General features: G+C 35.9%; 1 protein-coding gene across 3 annotated transcripts; it reads right to left on the reverse strand.

The window, feature by feature from the left end:
* Window positions 1-673: 673 nt before the first annotated feature.
* LOC114287525 (uncharacterized) lies at window positions 674-25,366 on the reverse strand. 3 transcript variants are annotated; one of them, XR_014329334.1, is made up of 16 exons: window positions 25,191-25,366; window positions 24,766-24,946; window positions 24,568-24,652; window positions 20,883-20,922; window positions 20,543-20,791; window positions 18,852-18,951; window positions 18,660-18,734; window positions 14,242-14,340; window positions 13,242-13,358; window positions 13,031-13,146; window positions 12,717-12,816; window positions 7,729-8,087; window positions 5,523-7,281; window positions 2,413-2,550; window positions 1,082-1,813; window positions 674-880 (listed from the first exon to the last, which is right to left on the reverse strand). XR_014329334.1 is itself a non-coding variant. In XM_028230909.2 (15 exons), exons 2-15 carry the CDS (start codon window positions 24,895-24,897, stop codon window positions 1,154-1,156), a joined length of 4,029 nt encoding a protein of 1,342 aa, XP_028086710.2. In that variant the 5' UTR covers window positions 24,898-24,946; window positions 25,191-25,366; the 3' UTR covers window positions 674-1,153. The 3 variants fall into 3 exon arrangements, 2 of the variants coding, with proteins under 2 accessions (XP_028086710.2, XP_082724654.1); XM_028230909.2 differs by having other exon boundaries at window positions 674-1,813; XM_082868528.1 differs by lacking the exon at window positions 25,191-25,366 and having other exon boundaries at window positions 674-1,813; window positions 24,766-25,156.
* Window positions 25,367-26,051: the final 685 nt, after the last annotated feature.

Consider the following 26,051-nt stretch of genomic DNA (forward strand, 5'->3'; position numbering starts at 1 on the left):
AAAATTGCAATAAAAAATAAATAAATAAATTGAGGGGATCCAAAAAATAAAAGTAAGTGCTAATAATAGCATAACAAAAACACCATATTATAACAAAATTGCAAGTATAAGATTTGAATATGAAATAAAAATTACGGGAAACAACGTGAAGTTTTTCCTAGAGGGAGCAATAGTATAATTATCTAAAATAGGTGTAGAAATGAAGCATTACCCTAAAGATTTCTTTATTAGGAAAATCACAATACCTTCCCTGATATTTTTGACATTTACACAAACCTCCTAAATTGTCCTGCACAAACCATGAAAAAACCATCAGAGAGTCAGTTTCTACAAACGATTGTCGATAATGCCCCTCCTATGAAGAGCTAACAGCAACCCCTTCCTTTTATATAGCACCAAGTTCAGCCTCCATATTTGAAAACCACTCCCAACTTCTTTCAACAAAAGCAAACACAAACACTCTTCAAGAATTCAACCTCATTGTCGAACAAATCATTGAAACGAATGCAATGACCAAGATGGGCTGTTCCATAGTCCAAGTAATTTACCAAGTGATAATGGTAAAATTGCAAGAATCTCTCTCAAATCAAGATGAGAAGCCAAACCCTAGAAGGTAAAACCTGATTCTATTTGGGAAAAACCCTACTTTAAAGTTGCTAGGCAAAATGAGTAGTTGAAACACGAAAGCTCTGTTTTGAGTATGAATTTCTTTTGCAGAATACGATGTTTAACATTGAGACCAAGAGGACAACCAAAACCTCAACTGATTTACACAAGCAAAACTGCTGTCAACATAGAAATACAATGATTAAAAAAAGGCCAACAGATTCCATAACTAGACATGTTACAGACTGCGATTGTTCCGCACTCAGTAGGGAATCTGAAAAGAAAAAAGAAAAAAGGGGAAGGGAACAAAAGGAAAGAAATATTAATTTTCACAGCAAAAAATAAAAAATAAAAATTAATACTATTGAACAAGCTGTATTGGAGAAAAGTAGCATAGTAACATCAATGGTAAAGATGCTCTGCAATGTGGACATGACTGTAAGTTACCTCAAGCACAAACAAATTCTTGCCTCACCTTCCTAAGAATCAAGACACTGCAATGAGGCCACCTTGTGACACAGGCAATGGATTATTAAGGTCTTGCTTATCAAGAAAAGTCGATCATTGGTGCTGTAGCAGGACCATTCGTTCCTTGAATATCTGGAGCCGGGTTGGGAGCCTCTGGCATGGCTTGACTACTGGTAGTTGCTGCTGGTACAATTAGATCCATAACACCCACTGAGGAGGAAGGAGTTTGATCGTCCGTAGTTGGTGCACTCAACTCTGAAGCAGCAGGAGCACTCGATTCTGAGGGAGGTGGAGCACCGGATTCTGAGGGAACTGAAGCACTCGAATCTGAGGAAGGTGGAGCACTTGATTCCGATGGAGGTGGCCCACTTGGTTCTGATGGTGGTGGAGCACTGGTGGCTGTGGCTGTGGCTGCAGCTGTGTCTGCGGCTGCGGCTGCAGCTGTGTCTGCGGGAGGTGCTTCTAATAGCATTGGCTTGCCTGGTTGCTGGCCCTGTGCGGCGGAACCGGGTTTTTTAGGACCAGGATTGGGAGCATATAGAGATGCCATTCCTGGAGGAAGGATTTCAATGGGTAGTTTCTTCGCCGCATCTGCCAAACTTGTGAGCTTGGGTCCCTCAAGGGAAGCCAGAAATGCAGCTGCAGCATCTGTTTTCGTTGATGGAGTGTGCTCCATCTCCTTTTGTAACATTTTGTTCCAAGCTTGAACCAAGTTCCTCAATGTTGGTCGTCCATGCGCCTGGAGAAAATGAGGTTGGTTAGATTTAAGTACTGAATTTAGGCCACGTTTGATTTCCAGATACCATGGAATTTTGGCTAAAGATTAGAGGGGATAAGTAATATCATGGGATGGGCCTGTTTGGTGCAGCTTTTTGTAAGCTGGAAGACAACAGCACCCCTCCCTCAACTTCCATATAATCTGTTTTTTTCAATTTATTTTATTTCTACCTAATAAACTATAAGTAGAAGTTACATCAAACAGTTTAGCAGACTCCAAAAAAAGCTGCAAACAGCTCATATAAGCTGCAACAGAGATTATGTATACAATAGGATTAGTTGTATTATGTTTAGGTGGGACAAAGGCGGGATAAGGAAGAAGGATTATTTTTACCATTGGATGAATGGAGGAGATAATCCCACGCCCCAGAATAAGTAATACCATGGGAATGTGGAATTAGTTATACCCCATTTAATACCCCCCATATGGGGGATTAGCAATCCCAGGCTTTTAATACTGGACAAAAATAAACAAATAAAATTTGAACCAAACAACAAACTAGCCATGTCGGGCAGCCCTTCAATTAAAGATACTATTGTGGGGATAAGCTTATTACATACATGGGCATGAAGGACAGCCTCTGCAAGCATCCCAGTCTCCTGCCATGCTTTCTCCATGAGAGTATTGTCCCCCAAAACTGCAGCTGCAAATGCCGCTTCTCGACCCGAGCCAACTGAGATCATGTTATTTACCAAATTCTGCAACAAATACATTTAGCAATCACAAGTCATTAAGCAGAGAAAAGGAACCCATGAACAAGACATATTTATACATGTAATTTTAAGCAACAAATTCAAGGCATTGATCATTTCAGACCTATAACTGTAAGATTCTGAAAATCAAGAAATCCTATCATGTACTTGCTATGAAAATAGAACTGAGTGGACCATAAAAACCAGTGAACATAATCAAAAGATTCACGCAATGATGAAGCCAAGAGTTTACTCATGAGCTACGAGACATGCATGGAGATTAAATTGCTCCATGTTAGCTTCTTTCTTTCTTTTTTTTCAAGGCAATCACTTCATTTTAGCAATTGAAGGGGTCATAACCTAAAAAAGAACCCAGATCTTAGATCATGGTGACTGCTCATATTCTCACAAAATGTCCACATTCAAATGTTTGATTTTTATCTTTGAATGCAAATATGTTACATGGATTCTTCAAAATAAATCAAATACCCGTGTCGGACCCCGGACACTTAGAGAAAGGTGTGGGATATGTGTCCGATATTTTCCATTGGACACTTCTCATATATTTGTATTTAGCACTATCTTACATGTATCATTTGTTGTGTATTTTCTATAAAACACCTTTTTGACGTTGTATGTTACATATAGTATTATTTTATCGCATATAATAAATTAAAAATATGATACTTTTTTGCCGAGTCCGCGTACTCAAATTTGCGATTTGATGAGCCCAACCTCTAGATACACACCCACACCCGACACCCGTTCCCAAGTCCATGTAACATATTATGCAAACCAAAAGACAATGGAACCATTTTAAAACCTACACATGTAACACAACAAACTGTGCCTAGACCATGGTTTTAACAACAATATCCTATGAATTAGCAATTTCCTTCCATCAAGGAAGAACAGTACAGTTTGAGTACAAGCACTACGTTTTGCATATATTTAAGGTTGCAAATTGGTTTCTGTAATCGCAAGGCACTGTCTTGTTAGAAAGCAATTGGTAACCTGGGGATGGTTTCAAGAAGCTATTATTGTCCCTTTGATCTTATCAATAATCTATAAAAATAAAAAATAAAAGAAAATTTCAGTGATTCAGCCAATCAATAAAGAGGATGGTCTTATTGGTTCAAAGTCTATTCTTTTTTTTCTTTTCTTTTCCTTTCTTTTTTCCTTGAAGCCAATCCACATGTTCAAACTCAAAAAAATTGACATATTTATGTTCATATTAGCGTTGCAATATTTATGTTCATATTAGTGTTGCAATATTTATGTTCATATTAGTGTTGTAATATTTATGTTCATATTAGTGTTGCAATATAAGCATATATGAAACACATGTACACTTAAAAAGGATATGGGGGCATGCCAGCGTAATTAGGATATGTAACCAAAATAAAACTGAAAAAAGCAAACAGAAATTTCAAGATTCTAAATACAAGACTGGGCATAATTTCTTTTTAAAAGACAATTAGATGAGAGAAAACAGAACTAGAAGCAAAATTTGATATCCTCAGTATAAAGTTGTTCATGATTGACATTTGCAACCTAGTTCTTTATGGATTGCTCTATGTTAAATGCCATTGAATTGTGTGCCGGCATACACACGTGTATATGTATACATATCTACACATTCACGTGCCCATACATTTCAATATATCTATATAACATTCATGGGCACATGCGCACCATGTACAAAAAACTTTTATCTTTTCTCATGGCCAAACCATTTCAAACAACTTTCCTTTATCCTTTGCCAGGTCACTTCTACCATGAATTCAATCTTTCCTTTTCTGTCTTTTCCTACACTATTCATCCATCTCCATATCCTCAATTTACCATGAAGCTCTTTTTTCTGGATAGTAGCTACTCCATATTTTTGAACATGTTCCACAACTTCCTTGGGAACTTTCCCTTTGGTTTGTCCAGCATTCTACTTTTACATTACTCTCCAAAGCACTCTTCCATTCCATCCACCATGCTATTAAGTCCATAGACAATGTTCTCTTCAATTTCCCCCAGCTTAGAATGGTTCCTCATAAAAAATTATCACTTTTAGGTATTTCTTGTCAAATTGAGGCTTATTGTACCTTCATTCCTACTTTTGATTTTACAAAACTTACAATTCATATTGTCTTTTTAATACTTAGGCCTCGTCTGACAAGTAATGATTTTAGCCAAAAAATCAAAAAGTCACTAAAAAAACCAAAAAGCCAACAATCTATACCAAAAAAGTCAAAGATTCCCTTTTCTCTCTACATTTTGCACATCTTTTTGTGAAAAACCAAAAAATCATCCCAAACATATTAGTTTTTTTTACATTATATTTTAGCCAAAAAGCCAAAACATTACTAAAAAAACCTGTTCCCAAACGAGGTCTTAGTCTCAAAACATTTAGATTCTTAAGTATTTCTATATGGTTCTAATGCATAAATCAACCCCTTTTCTCTAGTTTACACAATAAAACTATGCCGTCAGTGAATAAATACACCATCGGACATCCTCTTTGATATGCTAGTAAGTCCAATCGTATATAGAAAAGAGAAAAAAGATAACAAGCTCAATGACAATCCTTATTGTACACCTATTTAGGATATTAACCTGTCTCTGCATGGCTATCACACTAAGCATGACAAAATCATACATGTCCTCGATCACATCAATATATCTAATTGGTACTCATTTCTTGTCCAACCCTCGACATTATCTCCTCAAGGACCCTACAAGATGATATTAAATTAATAAATAACTACATACATGAGTAAATAAACTAGAGAAGATTCCATGAAGGTAGATGACAGTATTCAGATTTAATTATCATAATTTATGCATTCATACAACATATTCCTACTTGCATTATTCAGTTAATGAAACAGATTGGTTGCATGCAAATTATAGTTGTCAATATTTCATAGCATACATCACAGAAAGCCAAAAGTTTGCAACAGAAGCATAATAAAAAATGTACTTACACTAAGCCGCGTCAACTCTCCATGATTTGCAAGGCGTAAAGCTAGTCCTCTTAACTCTTGACCCCTTAACGCTCCCTTCACAGAACCGGCAGCAGCTAACCTCTTAATAGCTTCACGAGCAATTTCACCTTGTGCAGTAGCATCTGCAGCATCAATAAGTTCCAAAAACTCATTCGCAAATTTCACTACTCCTTGGACAGCATCCACAATATTTTCCTTCTTATCTGTCAAACTGAGAATGTCATTTAAGTCTAGCCCCACAGTTTCTTGCCCTATATCCCTGCTGTTGCTCATTGTTAGAAGACACTGAAGCGCTCTTTTCAAATCATTGCTCTGCATGGCAAGATCAAACTCCAGCCTCTTTGATATTCCAGGCAAATGAAGTGCTTCAGTCGCATAACCCATCCCGAGCATAAACTGTGCTAAATCATCGTGATGTTCTCTACCAAGCCTACTTGCCCATTTTACTGCACTAACAGCATCTCCATATGCAGCAAGACACCGACAACGAATACCAGGATGGCTAAGGGATATTGCATGAGCACACATGTACCTATCAATTAGCCACAGAACACCATCTCTAACACCCACTACAATGAGAGGTCCAACAGGTCTTTTTTGCTCAGCTGGAAAACGAGTAACTGCCACCGATACCCCACCACCACCAACAGCTACCTCATTAACTCTTCTTTCTTCCGTCTCTTTTAGCATCGCTGACTCGTCACCACCAACTTTAGATTGTTTAGGCAATGATAAAAAAGGCGGCACAGAAGGAGCATACTGAAAAGAAGCTAATCGCACCACCTGTAGCATTGGGGGTCTCAATGCTATCCTTTCTTGAGTGGCTGTTTGCAGACCGTCAACTGCGATTAGTGCTAACTCCCCATGCTCTGAAACAGCTCTTGCCTGTGCCTCTCTCAGTTTCATCTCTTCTTTTCTCTTTTTTGTTTCTATATCAATAGGTGCAACCCCAGCATCCACAAAAACACACTCAATGGTAGTTGGTGTAGCAACAAAAAGCTGTCTTCGATGCCACACAGCTCCAGTTGCGTGGGGAATTGCCACATCTCCTAGGTACCTATACTGAGGGCGCAAGGAAGATATGACAATGTATTGCTGATACGCAAAAGCACAATACTCAACAGTTTGGTCCCATGCAGTCCATTCAGGTTGAGGGAGAAGACCACCCACAGGTTGAAAAGTTTCCCAACTATATAGCTGAAAGTTCTGAGGTGCTGCTTCAGTAGGAGACCCTTGAGAAGAAAGTCCATCATCCATAGTGGCGAAAGAAGAAAGACCACTGGTTCCAAAGCCTGACAATGGCATCGATTGAATAGTTGAAATAGCTGTTGCAGCAACAGGGCTGACCCTTCGTGATGTTCGGTAGACAACACCAAGAAGTGCCCCCCCATGCAAACCAATAACTGGGTCAGTGCGACTACCTACAGACCTCATTAATATATTTGATGTCCCATCATCCAGCAAGATACGAACTTGAACGCTGGCTGAAGCAGCAGCAGTTGCAGCTGCTGCGGCAACTTGTGCTGCAGCTGCTGCAGCAGCTTCCCTTGCTTTTTTTGATGAACCCATCTTGGGTATTATGGGAATTCTAGGAGGTAATGCAGATTCCAGTAAAGAAAATCTATCACGACACGTATCCCAAGCCAAATGTCTTGCACTGCCTGAATCAACAACAGACCAGTCACTGACCTTATAGATTGAGAAATAAGGAATATCAGGCCAAACAATTGCGAGATACCTGCAATGAAAAGACATAGTGCAGGAAACAGCTGTATTAATGAAAGGCTTCTTTGAGTTTTGTATGAGATTATAGGACTTAAACTCACAATAACAATATGATTTATAACCAATCAACATGAAAAAGACAGAGTTCACAAAGATCCCAATGTAAATATTTAACAGCTTGATCCAACATATATTCCTGTTCAATAAACCTTATAAGCAGCTTTTTTTTAGCTTAAGTTTTGAAAATGTGTGTTGCAGGCTGTTGTACTTAGGCAATGTATGTTGTTTGGTATTGATTTTTCAGCACAAAATAAGCTCAAAAGGCCAACTTTTTTTAGGCTAGGTTTGGGATGCTTTTTTTAAGCTGCCATTAAGTTTTACTAAACATGTACCAAAAATACATCAAAAGGAGGGTGCTATATGTATCATTCAAGATATTGTAACATCAGAAGCAACTTACTTTCCTGAGCTGCTCACTGAAAGAACTGAGTATGAATCATGCGGAACAGGTGTACTAATGTGCTTTTTGATCTGCTTGACATGCAGTTGTTCGAATGAGTCTCCCTTGAACCTTCCTGTTTCCGCCAAGGAGCCATTGCTTCCAAGGGATGGATTTGCTGTGTTAGACAACTGAAACTGCAGCAACTTTAGTTCCCTTTCAACCACATACACAGCAGAATGCTCCCGGCTTCCTGGCGGTGTTGGTAGGGGAGCCAAAGCTGGAAGAGACTTGGGATCAAACTCACTAACAATAATGCCAACATTGGATCCGGTAGCAACAAGGTGTGGCTGTAAAGGATGTGCAACCATACAAAAAACCTACAATAGCAACTCGAGTGTCAAAATTAATATATTCAAATGAAATTTGACAACCTTTCTTAACTGACATAGATTTCCTGTTTGACAAAATTATACAGCCAGTTACATCAAAGAAACTTCACCATTTCTCGATAAATATGATTTTTGCCATCTCCAGTAAAAAAATCACATACCTGCAATCAGAAGTGCTTCTTTTGCCCCTATTGTATTACCAAATACCAGAGTGGTTGAAAAATTCATTAGTGAGTAACCAAGTTCGCAAACAAGGATCAAGGTATAAGGTTGGGGCAAGACAATCATTGCAGCTTCTTTAACAAGCAATGGGATTCTTCGCATTTCTGTCTAACGTGTTTAAAACATAGAATTTCCCCCCAAAAAGAATCAACTGATTTCTCCAATTAGTTGAGCCAAAGAAGTAACAATACTCTTCAAAGCATTTAGGACCTCTAAAGCATCTCTAGCATTGTCCAAGTGCATGTAGAAGTAGGATAGAATCATCATCTAACTATATGAATACTTTAACCAAACTTTAAGCTCTGAAAATCGGATCATTCTGATCAAACAAGTCAGGAAACTTCCAGTTGTAAAATGTAACCAATTGATGTTGAACCAATCAAATGGCTGAACACTTGGATACCTGCCCGCCGCAATCAAGAAGGCTTTGATCCACCGTTCAGCATTGACAGTAGTGTTTCGAGTCTTTATTTATATTAACTTTAAGCTAGTAATATCTATGTTATTTTGAAGTCGGGTATTTAGGAAATTTCAAGCTCTGCAGGACATGGGTTGTAATATGGGCTCATAGCCCTTATTTGGGCCAATATGTAATTAGGTCCTTATAAATTATCTTCATTTAGCCAAGATTTTCTAGAATATTGTTTGTAGCAAATGAGTCCTTCAATTATGAGTTTGAAGTCTTATTCCTTGTTGTAGGAAAACACAGCAGCATATACTTCACTATCCATGTAATCTTTCTATTCAATAACAGCTGAGTTTTAGGAACTTCATATCGTGTTCATATAATATAGCTTGATTGTTGTAAAAATGAGGGCTAAGAAATTCTATGAGAGACTCCAGGATTCTTCTTCTCTTTCTTTCATTAAAATCTCTGCACTCTATAAATCTACCCTCTATGGTTTTGGACTAAAATGCAATGCTAATTCCGTTAACAAAATTTGTAGAATGCCTTAATACCTTCCTTGTTTTCTTCTCTCTCTCTCTCTCTCTCTCCCCCCCCCCCCCCCCCTCCTTTTCTCTCTTCTGTTGCATATAATTTGTAATTTAAACCACTTGTTAGTCAAGTTAAACCACATCCTGAACAATTTAAACCACATATCATAATTAAATCATATATTAACAATTTTTTAACTCAATCTTCAACCCATATACACACATTATATATATAATACCCAAAAAGGATGCTGGAACAGGGATAATGCATATATGACTGCAACACAGTCATGCATAGAGCACAAAGTATTGAAATGCAAATTGGATGTCAACCCAGGCTAAGTAGCAAGGATGACGAGTCCATGTTGTGTCGGACACCCATCCAAACATGTCTTTTTTAATATTTTTTCAGACACGGACACGCTTTAGACACTTGGCTGACACACGTCCATCACTTAGACACATGAAACTAATTATAAGTTTGAACAAAATAACTTAGAATCGATGATAAAAGAAAAACAATGTAAATTTTAAATAATTAGTGTTTTGTTGAATTTTTTTTTATTGTTTTTGAAAGATATATTCATATATATGATATAAATATAACTATATACTTGTACGTGTCCCCTACAATATTGTGTTTGGCATTTTTAAAAAATAGTCATGCCAGCACATTCATGTCGTGTTGCTTGGTTCTAGAAGTAGTGATTGGGATTGCGTGGGAGGAGAGATTGGATGGCAGTAGTGGTTGGGGGAAGGAAGTGAAGCAAGCAGTGTTGGTGGGAGAGAGAGAAGATTGGGTGGTGATGGTGATTAGGAAAGGAAAAGGGGGAGGTGTGTTGGTTGGAGAGGGGAGATTGGGTGGTGATGCTTATCGGTGTTGATGGGGAAGAGGATATTGGGTGGCGATGGTGGTTGGGGAAGGAAGAAAGGGAGGCAGTGTTGGTGGGGGTGGGATGGTGTAAGTGGCATGGAAGGGAGATAGGGTAGGTGAGGAGGTGATGGAGGGGGCAGGCGGTGTGAAGGCAGGGTTGGTGGTGGGTTAGGGCTTTTAGGTTACAGTTTTCAAATGAGGAAGAAGATGAAACAAGGGAATAGTTGTCTTTTTGAATTGGTGTTCGACTTTGACTCAACTTTTTAATCATACCAACTATTGAAGTGGTCCAGTAATTTGCATGGTTCTCATGCCTTATAGATGGTTTCTTTCTTTTAAAGACATGGTGACAGTCCATTGCTCCATCTAATTCTTATCTCTCAATTTGGGGCTTTGATCTTCATCTTTTCTATCCAGGGCTTCAATCTTCAAACAGATCTAGAGCTCAATGTAGGCTTGGATCGTCCTCTTCTCTATCAATATGGCAGGCAACACAAGATGGATTGAGGCATCTCAGCATCAAACATCCAGGCCACCATCAATCCCGTAACCTATATGTACTTTGACCTGGTTCAACAAAGACAATAGAAGGCTTTGACTTAGATCGACCCAGGTTTCTCTTTTTTACCAAGTGTAAGGAGCCACCATACAAATCTCATAAGAACATACCGTTAGATAAAGATCCCAAGAGTCTTATCTTCAATAAACTTTACTTTCATGAGTAGAAAAGACTACTAAGGTTCTCGTCCAATGCATATACACCAGTTTCCTCTCTCCTTGTCGAGTTTTAATGACTCTTTGCTTAGTTAAATTTTATGAGTGCAACCCATATGCCAAAAGAAGACATATAACAACTATACATCAAAACCTACTCAAAGATCTCTACAAAGTCCAAAAAGTGGTTCAAGGATGAGTTAACCGCACCCAAAAACTAACTATACAAAAAGGATAATACTCGATTGTTTAATCTGAAGATAAGACTCCTCTCTCCCTCATCAAAAGTTCTTCTATTACATTCTCCCTGCACAATCTGCATCAATGCCAAAGGCACCAAACACCATGCCTTCCTCCTCTTTCTACACACTCGAACCAAAACATGACAACGACGAAAGACCACAAATCTCGTGCCACCTCGCAATAAATGAGGAAATGACTCAGCAACTCCCAATCACACTTGCACACACAACACCAATTAACATGGATTTGCTTCCCTCTAATCAAATTATCAATAATCAAAATATTCCCATGTGCTACAGTCCACACAAGAAAGGCAATCTTAGGAGCATTGGTTCCCCACACCCCTATCCAAGGAAAGAGCCTCCTTCTATGACCTACCAAAACCTCATAAAAGGACTTACCTCAAAACATTAGGTTTTCAACCTCATCTAATAGCATCCCTTCCATCACCAATGCAAGAATAGCTTAAAAATGCCAAAGAAAATCCAACATCTCCCCTACCTCCCAATCATTCAAATCTCTATCAAGGCCAACATCCCAAAAGATAGTATTGCCATCTACCTTGAGATATACACTACTAGTTGCCTCTTTATTTATTGCGATGCAAGCAATAATTGAATAAGGCAATTCCAAGTTTTCCACTCCACACCACATGACTCCAGAATCTCACCTGCTCTCCTTTTACTAAATATAAATGTACTTCTACTGAACCAAACCAAACCAAACCAAACCAAGCCAAGCCTTAAATCCCATCAAATGGGATCAGTTACATGAATCTTCTTCTCCATTCGGCTTTATCAAGGGCTATTTGGTTAGTCAAATATAAATATACTTCTATTAACCAAGGAAAAAAAAAGACCACTGAAAAATTTGGGGGATATTCTTCAATCAAGCCCTGACAATGATCTCTCTCGATGTCCTAGTTAGGCATATAAACCCTTGAAATCATGCAAAATGGTTCAGCAATGAAATTTTGTTAGAACATTCATCAAGGTGATCACTTTAGAATGTCTTTGTGAAACAACTTATAAGTTATAACCCATAGCTACAGGATATCCCAAAAGCAGTTTTAAGGAGAGGAAAACCTAGTCACAAAGCAACCTTCTTCAAACGACTTCAACAAGAACACTACATCCTCTTGGCCTTGCTTTCCGCAAAAAGAAATAACTAAATTCCATTTCATAATGATGACTCTAGGAGACCGCTTATGCTAGTATTCAAACCCCTAGCACTGCAAGCAGGAAGATTACACATTATCGTTGAGGAGTTGCATCCATAGAGATACAACTGCCAAAATCCCCTAAAAAATCCACTAAGTTGGAGGAAACCCTTCCATCACTAAAATCAAGTTCACTACTCCCTTCTATTTAAGGTACAAGCCAAACCAAAAATAGTGCAATAGAAGTAAAAGAGAAATAGGTGGTAAGGTTAAAAAATCACATATAGCATGAGATTTAAAAGTACTAAATATATATGCTTTTAAGCAACACGTGTCAAGCATCAAAGCTTTGTCTTATAATTCATAAGAATTACTGATTAAAGCTTTTATTAATTCAAAATAGTGAAATAAAAAATTAAACTGCCAGTAAAAAGCTAAATTAGCAAAAAAATCACAGCTAGCTACCTACCCTAAGTTTCTTCTGAGATGCAAGGACTTGAGGAGGGACTAGTGAGGAAAGTTCACATAATGGCCTTGTGAGAGCTGAATAAGTGGGGTGCTCAATAGCCCTGCCAAAAGATTTAAACCAAAATCACAATTCCCCTTGAAGAGAAAAAAAAAAAAAGGCAAATGGCCTTGACTCAAGATTTTCTTTAATACTCATCAACTGTTGGGGAGTGGCTGCAAATATCTTGTTCCATCAATACATTAAAGGCATAAAAAATTTAATAACCAAAAATAAAAGTAAAAGCTATGCTGCTATAAAGAAAAAAAAATGCACACCATATATGGGAATCCTTGACACAAGTTAATATATCAAGGTTTGGAGCTCGAGGATGGCACCATGATGCCACACTGTGGCAAGCAAGTTTTGGAACAGGTTTAATACGACGCAACTCCTGAGGAAAAACACAAATGTTAAACCACAATAAATGGATCATTAGTAGTGTTCTTCAAAAGCTAAATTCAGAATTTCATCCAGTTAGCAAGGCACCTTAAACGAGATTGTGTCCCAGATAGCTAAAGTCTTATCTGCACCAATTGTAATAAGTTGCGGCGCACCTCCACTCACTCTGGAAAGCTCGATAGCCACGACTCCTCCATCATGTGCCTTAAAGAATTATAAAAACAAAGTTAGATAGTTTTTGAAACAATCAACAACTAAAGTAAAAGGAGCTATATTGCATTTTCACACCCCACTATCAGATAGAAATGTACATGCAAAAATGTCTTCCATGTTTTATTTTCGTAGACTCAAAAAAGAAACAAAGAAAAAGAGAAAATAGTGGAAGAAAAACAACTTTGTAACACAAGTTACCAAAACAAAAAAAAAAATTAGTAAACCATTTAACAATTTTCTTTTACCACACATCATTTTAGTGAAATGAAAGCCATAGCTCATTAGTTCATGATCTTAAGCATATATAACAACATCACAAAGTAGGTTTTCAACAAAATCACCACCCATAAAGAAATATCATAATTATATACAAACAACAGAAAATTAAAAGGAAAGGAGGAAAAAAAAAAAAAAAACTCAAGAAGTGATAAAAAAAAAAACAAAACAAAAAAGGCAAGGGCTATACTACATTTATAAACCACAACTCAACGAGGATGTGCAAGCAAAAGAGGTCTCACATGTAATATTTGCATAAAAAATCAGAAGGAAATTGAAAGTGAATACCATTTTCAGCACAAAGCACATGAAGGGATTTCGAAGTAACCATTTAGCAATTTTTGTGATGGAAATCACATCAATCAGTGACACCCAAATCACAAACTTATGTCATATACAAACACTTTAAGTGAAATCCACATCTGAATAAATATAACCAAAAAAACATCAGTCTGTACTATTTGTCAAACATCAGTCATACAACACTTGGAAAGGGTTTTTTTTTTTTTTCTCTAATCAGCAATTAGAAAGGGAAAATTTGAAGCAGTGAGAATAAAGAAAATGAATTGAAGGACATAGGAGACAAGAAGAAACCTACTTTCAAGCTCAGCTTGGGAACAAGTTCCCGTGAATCTTGAACATGGTCCGCACTCCAAAGTACAAGTAGACCATCACTGCCACCCGAAACCAAAAGAGCCTATGTTCATGTACAAACAAAAGAAAATTTTGATAAGCTGTTTAATATGAGAAAAAATTGGCACATTCAGATGTATATATTTGATAAATGAAATGTCTAGTCAGATTCTACTAATGAAGACCAACTGGAACACATTGGGGATAAAACATATTCATAATTACCAAAAGATTCAACATATTCAAGACATGCATGCGATGTCTTGCACAGGATGTAATACATTGTTAAAAGAACTACCAGAAAAAAAAAAAAAAAAAAAAAGAAAAGAAAAAGGGAGCAAATGTGGTTAAATTTTATTGGGAATGTGAAGAGAAGTCAATCAGTATTTACATGCCTTGCATACAAGTATGTGCGTGTGATAACTAATGCAAAAATGAACAATATGAAAAATTCATGGAAATGAAGCAAACCACAATTTTTATATTTTTAAATGCGTTGGCAAAAAAAAAAAAAAAAAAAAACTTTGGATCCTCACCCTCCATTAATTTGGAGTACCAAATTCTAATGCCCAAATAAATGGGTTTGAATTAGGAATACGGAGTTTTAGACACAAAAAGATGTAAACCTACCCGACCTTAATTCTTCCAACATGAAGTCAACCATATCAACACCTTAATTAGTTAATTATTATTTGTCTATAACTAATCACAATGTTAATATAATGTCCAAATATAAATTTTATTAATTTTATACCTAAATTCTCTGTTATCAAAATTTTACGATTTGTGATTTGATTTGCTGATTCAATTTGAAATTTTTGCAAAATCGATATGAATCTACTTTGTAAAATCGCATGATTCACAATCGATTCACGATTTGATTCACTTTTTATGATTCATACAGTTTTTGAAACTATTGTGTTCAACATATCTTCGACTCTTTTTTTTTCCATCTTTTTAGTGAAAATGACATTATACAACTTCTAATAGCGTTTAATACCAAAATCACTAATATATATACATGATTTGTTGTTATTTTAGTGATCATAGAGTTTTTAATAGGTTCAAATTAGATTCAGTCAGACCTAACATGTTGTTAACCATTCTTCTCATTTTTTTCCTTTAAAAAATCATAATATATCTTCTAAAAATGTTTAAAATTAAAATAACTTACATCATAAATTATCTATTGCAATTTAATTAAATTGAATATAGTTGAATATTTCATGGGTGAGGTCAGTTATACATTTTAAAATATTTTTAAGATTTAAAATAAAATATTCTAAATAAATTTTTCTTATTATTTGGTCATTGTTACTTGGAAAAATATGTATACTTATTATCCAAATTTCAATATGGTCAAATTATTGTTACTTTGAAAATTGAGAGTTTGTTTTTGTTTACTGTCTTCATTAAGAATGGTTGATAAGAAATATCTAATAAAGAAAAAGGTAAGATAGTGATCTTACATAGGAACCTTTGTTAACTTCTTACTTATTAAACTACGTGATCATCATTCAGAACAACAATTTCATTGATTTAAGTCTAAATGTTTCAGATTCATAAGATATGTTTAACATCCAAGTGTGTAGACATATTTTTCTAAGTAATTTAGAATAAGTGACTAAATCTTTACGATTCACGATTTGATTCAATTCACGATTTAGTATGAGGCCATTTCGATTCACGATTCAAATCCCGATTTGACAACTATGTCTAAATTTATTCCAAGTATATATATTCTGAAAACATAAAAAAATATAGCCAGTTAACATGGTAGGAAAAAGGTTGGATGTAGGTAGGGTAGGATATCTTTTGAATTTTGGATCTCTCTCTCTCTTTCTCCAAAACATATATCTTCACACGTTTGACCCAATTTTTGAACCTCAACCTTTATCTACTAAGGTCACTTTGGATCAATCCCATACCATTTGACTTGTTGGAGGTTGTTGAATTTCACTTGCTTACATAAATTAGACATTTAAGCCATTCCGAGGGAGGGTGTTAGTTGAGGTGGAATTGAAGTGGTACTTCAAAGCATGTATTTGGCCCCACCCATACCCATCTCAATAATAAATAATTGTGTGAATCAAATTTGATTTCTAAGTGAATGAAGAACAAGTCTAATTCCACAACCCAACACAATCCTACTCCTAACCCCCTCTACAATTATCCTAAAAGTTATTTACTATCATAGTATCATTTAATTAAATGGTTATTAATTACATAAATATAAACAGACATTTTAAGCATATGACAAAGGTACTTTGGATTCAACTTTTGAGCTCATCTTTGTCAAGACCACATCATTTTACCGCAGGTCAAAGATTTACAAAAGGATATTACAGGAAATGCTCCTGATATGCTTAAAGCATCTCAGAATATCATTCAGCTGGCTCAACATGGACTTAATGATCTCACCACAAACCCCCCCATCAAGTTGTCTTCATTCCCTAGGCTCACCATAGGATCCCCATCTACAACCACCAATTGTAGATAAAAGTAACACAGGGAAATGTCCTCGAAAGGATCACAACAAACCTCAACCAAAACCCAAACCACAACAACTATATGGTCATTTATAGTTGCATTCAAAAAATTATGTGCACCTCCAACAGCCAAGAAACATTGATATTAGGATCAGGACTGGTTCCCTCAAATTGTATTTCATTTTGACATAGGCAAAGTTGCCTTATTAATGGCGATTGCGTGTTGTGGTTTACTGTTACTTTGTGTGTTGGGTAGTGGTAGTCATCATGAGTACCTCTTGCAAGCGTACCAAACAATCTGCTTGTAAGAGTGCCTTTGATGCAAACTGTTTTCAAAATGGGGATAAACATAGGTTGTATTGTATCATTCTCATTTCGCATCCCGTTGTGTCTTGCTATAGCAGAATGTTGAGCCCAATGCCTTTGCTGAGATTCCGAACCCAATTTTGAAACCATATGCTTTTGGAAATGCTCTTTGGCTTCCACATGCATATGGACCTGACAACTTATAAGAGTCTCAAAATTGAAAGATATCAACTACCTCAATGCTTAGTTGCACGGAGCGGGAGCGGGGGAACGTGGCCACTTAAAGGAGCCGTAGATTAGGAGCGCTTATGTATTATTTTTATTAATTATATTTTTAATTTATCTATATAATTTTTTTTTTTTATTATTTTTAATTGACATACATGTACATATTTTTTTTAATAAATAAATTGACATACATATATATATGTTATAATATTATTTATTTATTATATGTATAAAATTGAAAAAAAAAATTAAAAAATAGAAAAAATAAAAAGAGGGTCTCAAGTATAAATAAATAAAAATGTAGGGTTTTTGTTATAAAAAAAAAGTATATTAAATCTTTATGAGAATAAAAAGAAATATAAATAAATAAAAAGGAAGAGAGAATAAATAAAGAGGGAGAGAGAGAGAGAGAGAGAGAGGGATAAAAACAAAGAGGGGAGACGATTAGCAAGAGACGAAAAACAGAGGGGGAGACGATCTGAGAGAGAGAGAGAGATGATCTGCCAGCGAGAGAGATGAACTGCGACAGAGAGACGAAAAGCACAAAGAGAGAGAGAGACGACCTTCGAAGTGATGAAAGAAGAAGAAAAACGAAGCAAAGAAGGAGGAGGACATACCTCGATCTAAGGCTTCAACTTCACCCTCTTGAGCTTCAACATTGTCAGGTTCTTCACTTTCTTGCATCTGGAGTAGTTTGATTTCACAGACATTTTTATCTCATACTGAAACGCGATTTTCTCTCTTAAGAATCGCGTTTCTTACATGATTCTGATTCGAGAACGCAAAATCGCGTTTCTTCCAAAAAATCATCACCTACTATAACGATTCCTGCTACTAAGCCTCAATGTTTGTTTCTCAAGGCCCATCGACCCAAAGAATTTAGTGAAGAGGGCTTTGTTTAAAGTGCAAATAACCTTGTTTATACCCAGCCACGGCCCTCAAATAATGAATCATATCTCATCGCAACATATGGCATTTGGAACTCCTCCATCCTTACTCCACACACAGACTACACTGAGAGAGAGAGAGACCATATGAATCTTCTCTTTTCTTGTGACAAAATTGTCCATAGCACTAATTTTTAGTGTGTTACAAATGCAACAATGCTAACCAAGGAAAATTCAAGCATCATCTCAAATCAAATCTAAGGTGAAAGCATTGATAACTTTACAAATCCAACATAATCACATGGGAAACAATTTGGAATTCCTTCAATTCTGAATTTCAGTAACAAAAATTGAGAGAGAGAGAGAGAGAGAGTGATGGATTCTCAAATTAAAATGTCTGAGGCAGATGCAATAACAACAAACATAAGCTATAGAATCCATAAATTCAATTTATTAGATAAATTAAAATTTACCTCGCCAGAAGAAGCCATGAAGGTCATCAAGCAATAAATTGATCCTTTATGACCTCCCGTGTACCTTCGAACAAGCTACAGACAAACAAGGATTATTGCACAATTCAAGTAATAATAATACTAAACCTGGTAGACCAAAGCATATTGTAATGGAAATGATAAAATGGGGAGAAACAAAAACAGAAAGAAGACCTTCCATGTTATCATTGAAAGAACTCTAATTACACCATCTGATCCCCCAAAAGCCACAAGAGGACCATCCCCAGAAGACGATCTTGAAAGGAACTCCATACTGCAATGGCAAATAACAGTTCCAGTAAATTTACCACATCATGCTCTGGGCCATGTGGAAAACAGGTGAATCATAATAGATAACAAATCAAGTAAAGGAAGGACTTCAACTATCACATAAATACTATAATCCTCGACCAGTCTAGAGACAAAGATCCTCAGAATCAATTTGGTCAGAGCTAGTTGACTATTGTTTCTGCAATAGAGAACACTACAGACCAACAACCCTTGCCTGTTATCACTAACGAAGGAACATACATCTTCAAGCTTCGAGAGGAAAGACAGCTACTATAGCAACAATTCACGGTGCTACTGTAACAACTACGGTTCAGGTTACCATAGATTAAGGTTACTAAAGAGTAGTGATTTCTTTTTTAGCTGAATGTATTGTTGAAACTTGGTTTATTCAAGGGCTACCACAAACTGCATTTGCCATGCATATTGAAGCTTATAGTTCATTCTATCGAAAGAAGAAAGCATCAATTATTTTCATAAAAAATATACCACAAGACCAACCTTTCCTAATAGCATCTATGTTTGGTTCTTTCCAAGCATTGTTTGTTTTCTTGAATATTTATATCCCACAAAAGGAACCTCTTATTGTGGTGATCTCTCTCCAATTGAGCTCCAAAGGTGCACAAAATCAACTTTAAGAGTATTCTTTAGTTAGTGCTGCACCCAATTGTTGCAAACAGATTGGCAACTAAGGTAATTTCAAAAAGACCCAAGTGAAACATGAACATGAGCATTTTAGAACATATAAACAGTACAATGCAGCAAAAAACATAAATACTTGTCCTTCATAACAATTTAAAAACAAAAAAGGCTACTCTACAGTATAAACCACAGCCACAAAGTGCCATTTTTTTCAATTAGTAAGAGAAGAGATGGCCCAAGTATACAGCAAAAAGAATCCACTGAAGGCCCAAAAACAAAGAAAATGGATCTTCCTTTTTGTTTTTCTTTTAGTTTTAAATGTTGCATGCTGAAAAGGCAATCACCTTGCTTGGTTTTCAATTTTCCAAAACACTTTCAGAAAATTCTACTTTCTTATTTTTCGTGTTTTTTTGTTTTTACTGAATTTTTTAAATATTTTAAGCAATTTTTTTACTTTTCAGATACACCTAACATAAATACACCTAAAAAGTAAAAAAATTGTAAAAAAAATCTTTTAAAAATTCACTAAATACCAAAAATACAAAAAAAAAAAATTACAAGAATTCAGTACATTTTTTGTATTTTTATGTATTTATTAATTTTTTAAAATATTTTTTCACAAATTTTTTACTTTTTAGATACATCTAAGTAAGGTGCATCTAAAAAAGTAAAAAAAAATGTTTAAAATTTAAAAAATATTCACTAAAAATAAAAAAAACACAAAAACCAAAAAAATCAATTTTCAAAAAACTTAATCCAGAAAACTCAAACCAAACACAGTGAATAGTTCTTAAAAAATTATAGAATTTATATAAATTGAGAAATCAATATTACCAACAAATAACTTGAAAGGCATAATGGAATTAAATACATGCGCCTCTCTTGTCAGAGAAGTATGAACACCCATTAAATATCACATATGAGTAGGGACTTGCCAGAGAAGTGATCTATTGTCAAGGTCCTGCTTTGATACATCACGGCCACGCATCGTCACCAAGTCTAAAAAAATTGCTTTGTTCTCACAACAGATGACAAGAAAATGCCTTCCTTTTGTTGATGGAGCAGGAGAACTGAAAGTCGAACTGAGATGACTAGCTGCTGGTGGAGCCTCAGCAGCAGCAGAACGATTACGCCAGAGTTGCCAAAAGCTTACATCATCATCGTAAAAGCTAACCTGCTTAACACTGAACCATGCCGCCCAATAGCAAGTTCAGGTTTCAACAAAAGAAGCCATAGAAACCAACAAAGAAATGGAAAAGAAACGGAATACATTACCTCCCTCCCCGCATGGCTTCCGTAGGTTTCCCTTTAGGCTCTACAGTACAAACAACAAACATCAGAAGAAAATTCTAGAAAATACTTGTCTCAATGTATCAATCAGTACATATAAGTGCTGAATGCATAAAGATGTATTGTAACCAATTATGTGTAGAGATGTCATTTTGCCCCCGAAATTTCAGGGACCCACCCCTGTAGGGATGGGGATGGGATATCTCAAACCAGAGCAGGAGAAAGAGTGGGATTAGAGGGATCAACCCACATTGGGTTTGGGATGGGGAGGGGACTTGGCCACTGCACCCTAAACATGATCTTTCAAACAATACAAACTTCAGTTATCCCAACCAAACAAACTTTTGTCAATTGCTAGACTGTAATTATACAAAGACTACTTCTATCCCTGCAAGAACAATGTCGGACAACAAGAGTATCATAAGCTTTGACCTTAGTAACCAAAAGAAGTAGTTCCATCACCATCCTCATCGGAAGAATAGAGAGACATGAAGCATCCCACTCTCTATAAAAGCAAGACTCATGCACTCTGTTCCTTCCAATGCAAAGCTGTTGGTTTCCCTTGTGAATACCTTTCCAGCATAAAATGTGTGCCATGTTGTCACATGGGAGTGGTGAATTGAATGGGCAATGTAAAAATAAATTTTTATAGCTAATAAAACCTGTTGGGAACCCACCAAATCTAGTGTGAATTACATCCCTGCCTCACCCCACTATAGTTCAGGGTCGAGATGATGTGCCATGTAAGCCACACAATAGTGATGATTTTGAAAATTCAAGTATATTTTATACCATTAAAAACACATTGGGAACCCACCCCATCCAGTGTGAATTTAAGCCCTGCTCCACCCTGCTATAGTTCGGCATTTGGACATGGTTTAGTGGAACTTCTCTTTAGTGGTTGTTTGGGAAGTTGCTATTTTAGTAGGCTATTTTAGTTTTTGGCTATTTTAGTAGGCTAAAATTTTTGTGTTTGGGAAGATAATTTGATTTTTTTATAGTTGGATGTGATATTTGTGAGAGAAATGATTACGAGTTTGATGTGACATTTTGTCTTATTGGCTATTTTAACCTATTTTGTCTTTTAGTGCTATTTTAGCCAAAAAAGCTAAAAAAAAGCTTCTTCCCAAACCAAACAGGGAAGGGGAGGGACACCTAGTACTAAACCCACCCCATCACAACTATTTAGGAATTTTTTTCCTAGAAGAAAAAACATGGTATAGCAGACCTAATGCAAAAACAGGAGCAAGTCAGTTTCATTACTGTTTGCCCAACCAAACAGAAAGGATTCCAACATATATTTATCTGTCATCCAGGTGTTCTGCTGTTTAATATTTCATGATTCTATAGAGTCTTCATTGTAAAATAATAAAAGCATTGCTGAATATGTCCCAGGAAAAAAAAAAGGAGAAACTCTGCAACACACATTATACAGCCAGACTAAAAAGGGATTGAAGATTGCATGATAAAAATTGATCAAAATATTGCACCAACTAGATTAAAATGGAAATTGATTTATATTATACAACATATATATTGTCTAGGAATTCATTCCTAAGATACCATTAAAATAATTTTTAAAATGCAGTAAATGAGCTAACCAAGATTAGAGGGGGAAAATGAACTACAAACATTAGCATTTTACATTTGCAAGCTACTAGTAAAAAATAAAAAAAAGAAGAAGAAGAAGATCCCCCAACATTAAATAGTTTTTGATACTCAAGATTGCTGCAGTCTGTAATTCAGATTAAACTATCAAAATGACCAACTTGATAATGGTAGAAGTTAATATATATATGGATGCAGAATTAAATAGGATTAAATCTTGAATATGCACTTAATATTTATTAATAAATCATCAAAAAAAAGGATGACCTAGTGCACAAGACTATTGCTAAAGCAAGGTGTAGGGAGGGCAAGATGCCTTACCCCATTTCTGAAAAGTTGCTCCATATAAATCGTCAATAAGATGAAAATCCAAATTTCATATCTAACCAACTTATGTAGGAACAAGTTCTCACATACATGCATCAAATATTTTAGGTCAGGCTTATTATCTATTTTTTGGTTGCTTTCTTGGTAGTCTCGTTATACCATTTACTCTTGTCACTCTAAATATTGTTAAAAAAATAGAATGAAACAAATTGGAATCCAATAATGCAATCCATATTTATAAAGATGTTAGTAAAAGAAAAAATAAGGCTCTGTTTGGTAGAGTTTTGGAACTTTAGTTCCAGTCATTGGTTCTCACGTGGTGTTTGTTTGCAGCTTTCAAAAATTAATTCCACGCTCACTTTTAAAAACTCGGTCGAAGGCGAAAAAATTTGGGCTAACTGGTCGTTCGACCGATTGACCAGAATAGTGCATTTCTTTTTCTTCTTTTTTTTTTTTTTTTTTTTTTGCAATTAACACATGTTAGTTTTTATATAATCAACAAAAAATATTTTCTGAATTTAAAAAAAAAAATTATGAGCTTTAATAGAATTTTAAGTTGTGTGTTTGGTTATGAATTGTATGTTTTTGTATCAAATATCATATGTCACATCAAAAATTCCCCACTCAATTCAAAACTTTTTTCAAAACTCATTCACCAAACAAATTTTCCACACTTAAATCATAATTCCAAAACTCACAAACTCAAAATACAACTTCTATTCTCAAATCATATTTAGAAAGCTCTACCAAATGCTACCTAAGGTCTCCAATCTTCATAAATGCAAATCATAACAATATATAATTAAACATAAAACATCAAAATGACCTGTCCTAACAAAAAATTGAAGTATAATTCAAATATAGTTGATTAGAACTTAGAAGTATTAGCCCCAGTGAAGCTTGCTTGGTACCACATTTATAAATCCTCAATAATATGAAAATCTTAAATTGATAGCTAACCATCTTATGCAGAACAAGTTCTCATAAACAAGCTTAATCCTTTAGGTGATATTTCTGTGGTTTGATTGCTGTTATGGCAGTCTTGTTGGCCTTCTTTTAACATTTTCAACCTGAGTTGCTAAAGGGTGTACTTGCACTAGTTTGGATTAAGTTTTTTTGTCTATGGTTTAACTTGTTTCACAACTGCACATTAGTCCTGTGATGGATTGTGCTGTGTGGACAATGGATATACTTTTTTATAGAGCAATATCTAAATATCTGAGATAAGGTCTTAGGAGAAATTGAAGACCCCAAACTTTGTCAAGCATGGATGGTATAGTCTTATTTTCTTTTTCCATATTAGGATAGTGATCTAGGCCGAATGCAGGAAACACTGTCATAATTTTCAAAGTTTGTATTAGAATAGCTAAAGGGTTATGTTCCAGAATAAAAAAAAAGGCAAGGATTTAGACTCTATTTTGGGTGCTGTACAAACAAGAGCGATAAATTTTCACACGAGCCCCCAAACAAAAAGGTCACAACTTACAAAAATATGTATAGCTACAAGTTCAATAAATTTTCATCTTTGTGCCACGAAAAGCTAGTACCTAGTTAGTGTCTATTTGAATTCGACTATGTTCAAATTCCCAATTGAAACCCACAATCTGATTCAACAATAACTTAAACTAGCAACTTCTCAGCTGATCATTCATACTCTCCACCACAAATACATACAAACAGCATATGAATTGATTCATTGAACATAAAATTACAGATTCCAAAGGGCATTTCTCACCTGATTCGCCCTCGGCGAGCTTCTCCAACTTGGCACCCACCAGCCGCCTCTCGTCAACGCCACCGGCTTTGAGCTCATAAATCACCTGAATAAGAAACAGAAATCAAAACCAACAAACGAAGTTGAATCAAAAAAACAAACTATATAATTGTTCTTCTAAAATCATCAAAAAAGACTAAAACGAAAGCAAGAACAAACTTGGCGGTGTTCCCAGTTCCAAACGGAGACGCGATCGGACGCATCGGCAGTGACGATCCATGGATGTGTTGGATGCAACTGAATCTTCACGATCTTGTCGTTCGTCGGACGAAAAGCCCTCAAACGCAGCATTTTCTTTCACCTCTTCTTCGCATACAAAGAAACGTAGAAAGCTACAGATCTGAGGAAGGTAAGAGTGGATTGTTAGATTTATTCAATTTAGAAATGCTGTAATGAGTAGAGCTGGTTGGATTTGAGGTTTGGTCAAAGTGGGGTTTTGAAACTGAAGGGGGCAGAGCAAGCAACAATGGCTGCCTCTTGCTCCACAAGGGTGCAATGGAAGGAAGAGAAAGAGACACAGAGAGAGAGAGAGAGAGAGAGAGAGAGAGAGAGAGAGAGAGAGAGAATTGAATCTGAGTACTGACCAGTTCCACAATGACAGCACTCTGTTTCAGTGCTGCCTGAATCTAAGAAGAAGAAGAAGATGCTTCATTCCCAGCTTTGTTACACAATTTTCTTGGCATGTTTTTTTTTTTTTTTTTTTTTTTGGGTGCCCCTTTCAACCATTCTCTCATTTTAGGGGAAATTACACTTTATCCCCTTCCACTATCACAGTTTTTCATTTTATCCCCTCAAATTAAAAATTAATATAATGTACTCCTTTTATTTTCTGAAAATTTTTAATTTAACATTTATCTCTCTATTTTGTTAGATATATGTAAAGTGCATATGTCTGTCATAAATATGATATGTATATACTATATGTATATTTTTTGTCTGTTTTATTAACAAAATGAAGACATAAAGGTTAAATTGAAAATTTACAAAGGATAAAGGATGCATTATATTAATTTTTAGTTTGAGGAAATAAAGTAAAAAGGGTGATAGTTGAGGGGGTAAAGTGTAATTTGTCCCTCATTTTACTTTGAAAAATGTTTAAGATCCCAAAAATCTTCCATAATTGTACTTACAATGATATAATATAATATGTGTCAATTCTTGATTTGTTATACACTAATAATATAGAGCCCAACTCCTTCACTAGGGATGGCAATTTAAACCCGTCCCGACGGTGACCCGACCCCCCAACCCCGAATCGAGCGGTTATTCCCCGAAAAATAACCCCCATGGGCTGGGGATGGTATTCAAAAAAAAATCCCCGATGATGTTCGGGCCGGGTTCGGGGGTACATATCCCATCCCCGAACCCGGCCCGGCCCGGCCCCCGATCCCCGCCCCGAATATCCCCGATGTAAAATTACAATTATGCCCAGTATATATATATAT

The sequence above is a fragment of the Camellia sinensis genome, chromosome 5 (genome assembly GCF_055761805.1).
Source record: "Camellia sinensis isolate YWXY chromosome 5, ASM5576180v1, whole genome shotgun sequence".
In the NCBI taxonomy this organism is placed as follows: Eukaryota; Viridiplantae; Streptophyta; class Magnoliopsida; order Ericales; family Theaceae; genus Camellia; species Camellia sinensis.

Coding starts and splice junctions, on each gene's coding strand:
- LOC114287525 (XM_028230909.2), bottom strand. CDS start 24,897: ATGCTGCGTTTGAGGGCTTTTCGTCCGACGAACGACAAGATCGTGAAG. Junction 13,359..14,241: donor TTCCCAAGCTGAGCTTGAAA/GTAGGTTTCTTC, acceptor TAATTCTTTAAG/GCACATGATGGAGGAGTCGT. Junction 7,282..7,728: donor TCAGTGAGCAGCTCAGGAAA/GTAAGTTGCTTC, acceptor TTTTCATTGCAG/GTATCTCGCAATTGTTTGGC.